General features: G+C 38.4%; 1 protein-coding gene across 1 annotated transcript; it reads left to right on the top strand.

Moving 5' to 3' along the window:
• The first annotated feature begins 6932 nt into the window (after window positions 1–6932).
• On the top strand, window positions 6933–8215 carry LOC137269959 (uncharacterized). Its single transcript, XM_067803793.1, has 3 exons — window positions 6933–7075; window positions 7470–7704; window positions 7985–8215. The coding sequence occupies exons 1-3, from the start codon at window positions 6933–6935 to the stop codon at window positions 8213–8215; spliced, it is 609 nt and encodes a 202-aa protein (XP_067659894.1).
• Window positions 8216–8442: the final 227 nt, after the last annotated feature.

Genomic DNA, 8442 nt, shown 5'->3' with positions numbered 1-8442 from the left:
CACATGTCCCCATACCATCTGACAACAAGTAGTACAAATATCAGCTTGTTATTTGCTGTATGACAAACGAGAGAGCAATAAGTACAAGAAGACCCCTTTCAATGACTATGCAGAATCCAATTCACGACTGCAAAATTGGCCAAAATAGGCCCTAAACACATCGGTTGCTTGGTGCACTACATCTCATTTAGAACATTCACACTTGATGCACATGTCCCTATACCATCTGACAACAAGTAGTACAAATATCAGCTTGTTATTTGCTGTATGTCAAACGAGAGAGCAATAAGTACAAGAAGACCCCTTTCAATGACCATGCAGAATCCAATACACGACTGCCACATTGGCCAAAATAGGCCCTAAACACATCGGTTGCTTGGTGCACTACATCTCATTTAGAAGATTCACACGTGATGCACATGTGCCTATACCATCTGACAACAAGTAGTACAAATATCAGCTTGTTAATTGCTGTATGACAAACGAGAGAGCAATAAGTACAAGAAGACCCCTTTCAATGACCATGCAGAATCCAATACACGACTGCCATATTGGCCAAAATAGGCCCTAAAGACACCGGTTGCTTGGTGCACTACATCTCATTTAGAATATTCACACTTGATGCACATCTGCCTATACCATCTGACAACAAGTAGTACAAATATCAGCTTGTTATTTGCTGTATGACAAACGAGAGAGCAATAGGTACAAGAAGACCCCTTTCAATGACTATGCAGAATCCAATACTCGACTGCAAAATTGGCCAAAATAGGCCCTAAAGACACCGGTTGCTTGGTGCACTTCATCTCATTTAGAATATTCACACTTGATGCACATGTCCCCATTCCATCTGACAACAAGTAGTACAAATATCAGCTTGTTATTTGCTGTATGACAAACGAGAGAGCAATAAGTACAAGAAGACCCCTTTCAATGACTATGCAGAATCCAATACACGACTGCAAAATTGGCCAAAATAGGCCCTAAACACATCGGTTGCTTGGTGCACTACATCTCATTTAGAATATTCACACTTGATGCACATGTGCCCATACCATCTGACAAGTAGTACAAATATCAGCTTGTTATTTGCTGTATGACAAACGAGAGAGCAATAAGTACAAGAAAACCCCTTTCAATGACTATGCAGAATCCAATACACGACTGCAAAATTGGCCAAAATAGGCCCTAAACACATCGGTTGCTTGGTGCACTACATCTCATTTAGAATATTCACACGTGATGCACATGTGCCTATACCATCTGGCAACTTGAGGTAAAAATATCAGCTTTTTGTTTACAGCAATATGATGGCACTTTGTTTGAAGGGAAAAACCTTTTTTCCGTTTAAAAGCATCTTAAATGTAATTAAAACCATTTCATGAACAAAAACTGCATAAAGTGAGTAACCACGACACAACAATATTGATTTCAACATAAAGAAGAAACACAACAAACTTATATACTTCATAGATGTCTTTATTCTGTTATGATGTGACATTTCAGTGCAGATGCTTACACCACAGGCTAGGAAATGTAACATGAAGCATTTATTCACATTTTCCCCTTAGCCATTTTAGTCGTAACAAAGGACCAGTGTATATAATATATGCATATGCATCATCTAATGTGTGATGTGTATCATGTTCTTCTTCAATAAATTAGGAATGTAGGTGTGCTTATACTGCATACATTGTAGATTCGGTATCTTTGGTATAGGTTTGGCTAATGAAAGCCTTACAAACGTCTTAAGGTGAATCACCAGATTATGTAAATGTTTAAGACATGTCTTAAAAATGTCAGAACTATCCTCCTCATAAAACTAAAACAGTGTGGTTCCACACCAAATGGTGAAAATGTAGATGCCATTTTACATTTAGAACAAGATGTCAGTGAAGCACAAGCACCAAACACGACACAATGGCCATCTTCATACATTTCTATATGATCTGACATAATGACTCTCTAGTAAAGCTACGAAAGAAGCCATAATAGGAAAAGTTACAAAAGAAGACATAATAGGAGACTTTTAAATTTCATCCTCTCTTTCTTAACAGACACTCTGTTGTCTGTTCAAGTTGTGCTCCTGAAAGAAAGCCTAACCCTCCCTTTTGAGACTGATTCATTTCCGGGATAAATAAAAATGACAATAATCTGTAAACAGCAGAAGGCACCACTTCAAGATATTTGCCAAGTTCTGTTGAAAGATGTTGAAATGTTTTTGAGTTGTGTTCTAGAAACGGTGCCCACAACCCCCCTTTTGAGTCCGAACCATTTCCATGTAAACTGAGAACAATAAAAGGAACCACCTTAGGTTCTGTTTGTTGTATCTACCAATACTGAAAAGTATTGTACAGTTTTTGAGTTATACTCTGGAAACAAAATGACGGACAGAAAGGCATGACATGCCAGGATGATAAAAAAAAATTCTTAGGGGTTACATTTCCCCCCCTGTGGTCCCCATCTCACACAACCACAAACAGAACCAAAATTTATTACATCAAGTTCACCCACACTGATTCAGCAGAATTAATAGCAATGTTATCAACATTATAGCAAACAGAAAAAATCAAATATCAACAATGTATCATTCTATCATGTCTTCCTGTGCTCATTGAAATACAGAACAAGCACTCAAGAACTTGCACTGAAATAATCCACAACATAAACACCATCTTTCATGCAAAAAACAAATGTGTCACATTAATGAGGATATGCTCCTTCTCGCACATACCCGGCTATATTACTCCGTGATCCAGGCAGTAGACAGACACACCACATCCCATCACCTAAATTAATATTCTCATCTAGAAAATCTGAAAACAAATAACTAGGTCAAAACATCAGTATTCATTCAAACCCTTTTAAGAAACTCTCCTTCCACTATCTAATAACTCAGGTCAACAGTGGCCCAGTATTTCCTAACTTGTACCCCTATAAGTTAGTGTTACACCACACAGATCAATGATGTTGCCAAATCGCCCTGGAGCTGGGTTGCCATCACTATGGAAACACAATCATCACAACACATCCAAATAACATCAGTAGCCTTATATAATGGATCCACAGGTCCTTGATGTCGCCCCACAAGATAACTGTCAATTCACGTCATCTTTAGAGATGTTGTTAACTTTCTCTGGAACATAGCTGCCATCAAATTCTGTTGATTTGTACTTCTGATTAAGTTCTTCTACAGTTCCATTTCATTTCATTCATCAGAATAATAAAGAAAACATCCTTTTCCCCATATGCAGGAGGTCCCCTGGCAGCTCTGAAAATGCAGAAAAATGTAATTGCGACATTTGTGTACATAAAGATAATTGATACAGCATTGTAGTTCACTTACACATCATCAATGACATTAAAGGGAAAGAGCCAGTCGTTTAATAAAAGTTCCTCCTCGCTTTGTAAGTTTACTAAACATACTTAGTGAAAAAAAAACACACATAAACACACTTATGGAAATAGCGTATTGCAAAATCTGAAACAAAAGCGCCATCTTTCATATGGACAAGTATACCAAACAAAAATAGAACTTCACATGCGCTACTTTATGTCACAAACACGCCCATAGAGAACAAAGTTTGTTGCTAGTGGTTACACCTGGTTTATGTAAGTAATTAGCACACACTGACAATAAGTATCATGCACTCAGGTGGTATCATACTTTGTTATCACAGCGATCCATCATCTGTATTAGAGCTTGTTCGGTGACTACCACATCCCCAACCCCCCCCCCCCCCCTTTTTCAGAACAGCATGGCAGCGTTGGCACGTTGCATGCCACAAATTACAGGAATGATGTAGCCGTTCACACGTTGCGACACCGTCACGAGTGTGTGGTTGCATTCAACCACTTGTTCTTCGGCAACAATGGCGTCCTTGTGGGAGAGCGATCCCAGGTAGCATGTCAGCATTGGCCCAATGCTGGTATTACTGCCGCGAGTTATGCTTGTGCCGGCAACGGGGCTCATGGCATTGGCACAGCACTGGGCCACCGCCGGGGAGCCACTGTCTCTCAGCCACCAGCTGGTACGAGCAGATTCCCAGCACTCACCCATGAGTTCTAGATTTAACCTCTTTATCAGTTCATCTGCCCGGAGCTACTTTTAGTTGTGAAACTTGAAAATTAACTTACAAATATAACTAAAAATTCTTGTCCAGTTTCACACAATCAGTGCACAAGTGTTTTTGCGAATGATACAATTGCATGTTTATGGTCTAATTATAATTTAATAGAAACTAGACACAATGGAAACATTTGAAACAGACATTTGCTGCAGACTGTCAACTGAAGAATTTCTTCTTAGAGCGGTATCTTACACCAGTGTTCACTCTTGCACTTGTCCGAGGATTAACAGATTTCAAGTCTCTTTTCCACGTGATATACCAGGATCATTCAAAGAAAGGTATAGTTTACTATCTTTTCACAGTTTTAAAATATATGTAAACATGTTGTTACAGGATAAATAGGTTATTTGGAAATGGTTGTAATTTGATACGTAAGTGGCACCGAGTTAAACATGGCCATCCCCACAATTTACTGCAGCATTTCATGTCAGCCTTATACTTGTCACTTTTTTCTGCAATCAGAATTACATATGCTTTTCGACCAGTAATACATTTGGCAACAATTGCATACTTGTCTGACTGGGATTGTTAAAATATTATATTATATTTTGAAAAGAAAGTGTTTGAAGCATACAAACGTGATAGCGTGAAATTCATTCATTTTCATTTTTGAGATTAAACATTAATCAAAACTGAAAGGAGCCTCAGAGGTAAGGCAATCTAGAATTGTGACTTGTGACTTTATACATGACAATACACAATAATATACATTAAAATGTTTAATGAAATTAGAGAATTATTGAGACAGCAGCTTTATGTACTTTTACGTCCAATTTCAATTTCCATTTCAGAAGCAGCACGGAAGAACCCAGCGTGCACGGAGGCGTCTTATTGCGAACTGGAAAGCCTCATAAAATTGCGGCTGCAGCTGCGACAAACGTACAATAAACCACTCTATCATCAAAAACTGTGTTCCACATGAGATATCGTTTATATGAGATCGTTTGTCAGCTCCTGGGCGACATCGTTTTGACTAGATTTTCTACAGTGCCCTGTCAATGAACTTGATGACGTCAGTGCACTGCAAGTCTAATGGTAATATAGTTTTGAGAGTTGTACATTTTCCACTGAACACTAATGAAGCATGATTTTTTATGATGCATAGAATTTCAGTTCATTGCATCAATTTATAAATAGAATTAAAGTTAAGAAGATACATTAAATTATTTTGTTTTCTGTTTTCAAACGCATAGATTCAACTATTTACGACATACACACATTTTAGCACATCTTAAGACAATTTATAGATATTTGTTAAAGTTCTACTTTTTTGTAAGATACATGATCATATGTGAACACGTTCCGTTTTTCATACATTCTTGTTGATAATTACAGTGTTTTAAAGTGTTTTTACACCATCTTTACACATGCCAATTGTCACAATCACAAGAGATGGATGGCAGAGAAAACCAAGATACGATTTCTTGGCGTTACTCATGATCAATGACGAATCATATATGTAGATTGAAAACTAGGATGATGAGACATTAGCATTCAAATATTACGAAAATATTAATACAGAATATTAGTTTCATCATGTACCAGTAATAGCTTAAAGAAAGACAACAGTCAAAAGTATATAATAAACCTCATCTCACAGACATTCTATTGAAAAAGGTATAAGTTATCACCACACAATTTCACAGATGTTCTAGTTAAAATCTTAGCCTGAGGTATTAACATCTCCACTGTAAGACAAACCATTCACGAAGACGAACTGATTAAAAAATAAATTACCTATATGAGTATTGCAGCACCTTTATAATTCATGATTACACATACAGAGTAATGACCTTGCCTCATTTTTTTAATAAGAATGCAAGTATGTTATAATTATATACAGTACTAATATAGTTATGCCACTGACATGAAGCCAAACGTACATACACCTTTTGGTCAGCAGGATGCGAACAGAAGCACTCAGTCTGCAAGTGACATCAGGGATGAATTGGCAGTCAGATTACTTCATCACATTACCATGGTTTCCGAGCTGTATCGGCAGTTATCAGGACGGTTTTGCCCGTGGGGCCCATCCGAGGCGGAGCTGTGGTAACAAGTGACTTACATCTCGTTAATACCGAGTGAAAACAATATATATCGTTATTAATTCTTAAAACGTTGTGAATTTCCACAACCTTATTTGTGCCCCTCCAGCTTTAGTGAATGAAATATGTAGCACTACGATGCGTGCGTCCCTGCACGTGCAATATTCAGGTATAAATGCAAAACACGTGTTATACTTGGACAAGGATAAGGAGTTGGATAAGGAAGGAGACGAGTCGACTCAAATTGACTTTGAGGATAGAGAAGACTTTAAACTTACATCTTGTCAAGAGCAACGACGCTTTGATGAACCAGTGACCGGTGAATTTATCGAAGCTTTGCATCAAAATCGGATTCCTCAAAATACAGAGCGGAATACTAAATGGTGTGTCAACATATACGACTCGTGGGCAAAAAAAAAGAGAAACACACGAAAAGCTCAACAAGGGACAGCTGCAAGTGGGCAGTATGTATTTGTACCTCTTTGCTCTGCAGAAATTCGTGAAAGTAAACGACAAGATGGAACCGTGTATCCCGCACTGTCGGTCAAAAATATTTGTATCAGTACATGGCGCTACTTGCGTGACATGTGCAAGAGACCAGCTCTAAACTTCGTGGATGTGACTAGCCAGTGGCACGAATTCTGTAACTTTCGTGCCACTCTTGATGGTGTGATGCAACTAATCAACTAAACGGGTATTGGATTGTCTTCACGCAAAGCAGAGCATTGACCGTAACGTCACGCCTTTAGAGGAAGAGATGTTGTGGGCCAAGGGCACATTTTCTCGTGAGACTTCTACAGGTTTGCTACACAACTTTAACTTCCACAACTGCAAAGTTTTTGTATTATGGGCAGCTGATGAACCTGCCAATCTGGAAGTGACTCGATTTGAGTTTAGCCGGTATTCCGTTGGAAAATACGTGCGATTCATTGGGCGTGTCACGAAAACATAATCAGGGCGGGGTGAAGCAATGCGGAAAGATTTAGTTCAAGTGAGCATTTATCTTACATGTATACTGAGACAGGAACACATGTTCTGTCTGACATGTCTCTCTTAGTTATTATTTCTAACCTTCAAAAGTGTTCCGACGTATAAACCCTAGAACTGGGCATATTTAGACCAAAAGGCAAGACGAGAAAAGGTAGTTTGCGTGAAAAACTCATTAAAAAATATTTAAGAGGTGAAAACATTTTCGTTTCGACAGTATATGTATAAATCACATCCGAGGTTTGAATTTAAGTATGTTTATACGATTTTAGTCGCCAGGAGTGAATATATCAAGTGTTTGTTTCAGGGATATGAAGCAATACGCCCAACCTGACAACCCACGATGTTTTGTGGGACTGCTCAAGACCTACTTGGCAGCAATACCGGCCGACGGTCCGTTCTACAGGCAACCTCTGGCAGCTAAGAACGGAAAACTGCGTTATTCACAACAGAAAGTTGGGATACACACATTGCGGAAAGTGTTCAAGACCATGTGCGAGGAGGCAGGTCTACATGGAAGATTTACTGGCCATTTGGGAAAGGTATAATTCATTAGATTTCATGATTATTTAGTTCATGAAACTATTTTACTCGACAAATAAAAAGTTAAGAAACATCCCCAAATCCAGTTCTGAAGTGTTAAGTAGATCATAATATGCATTTTAAGTTTTTCATATTGAAACCTGGGATGGTCATTAATCGTTTTTTGTTTTCGTAGTATACAAACATGAAACCATTCAGCTAACTCCGCAAACTGAAAGTGTTTTTGGTGTGCCCATAAAACGTGTGTTTTTGTAAAGTAATGGTAATTTCTTTCGTCAGGTCACTTTAACGACAACCCTTTTCAACGCCAAGGTAGACGAGCAGCTCATCATGGCGAGAACAGGCCACAGAAGCAATGCTGTGAGGGTTTACAAGCGCAGCTCTGAGGAAATCAACAAGGAAATACCTGACAAACTCCAACCACCTAAGAAGCCAGAAGAAAAACAAGCTGATGTCCCTGTCGACGATGCTGATGCCGATGCCAACCACGGCAACCAGAAGACAGATTAAAAAAATTGTTGTCATCAAATGTGAAAAGCCAGACGGGACATCCCTTGAAATCGTGTTCTAAATAGCACTGAATAAACAAATAAATCGTCTTGACTCTTTGTTGGTCGTTGACTGATTCAAGATGTTTTCAATTCAGTTTGTACAGGTATATTTGGCAATGTGAAAATAAAACAGTTGTATCAATATCGTGATGAGGTCACGGTATAGCTTATTGAAGATTTTCAAAA

The sequence above is a fragment of the Haliotis asinina genome, unplaced genomic scaffold (assembly GCF_037392515.1).
Source record: "Haliotis asinina isolate JCU_RB_2024 unplaced genomic scaffold, JCU_Hal_asi_v2 scaffold_20, whole genome shotgun sequence".
Lineage (NCBI taxonomy): Eukaryota > Metazoa > Mollusca > Gastropoda > Lepetellida > Haliotidae > Haliotis > Haliotis asinina.
This window is presented reverse-complemented; position numbering and strand designations above follow the sequence as displayed.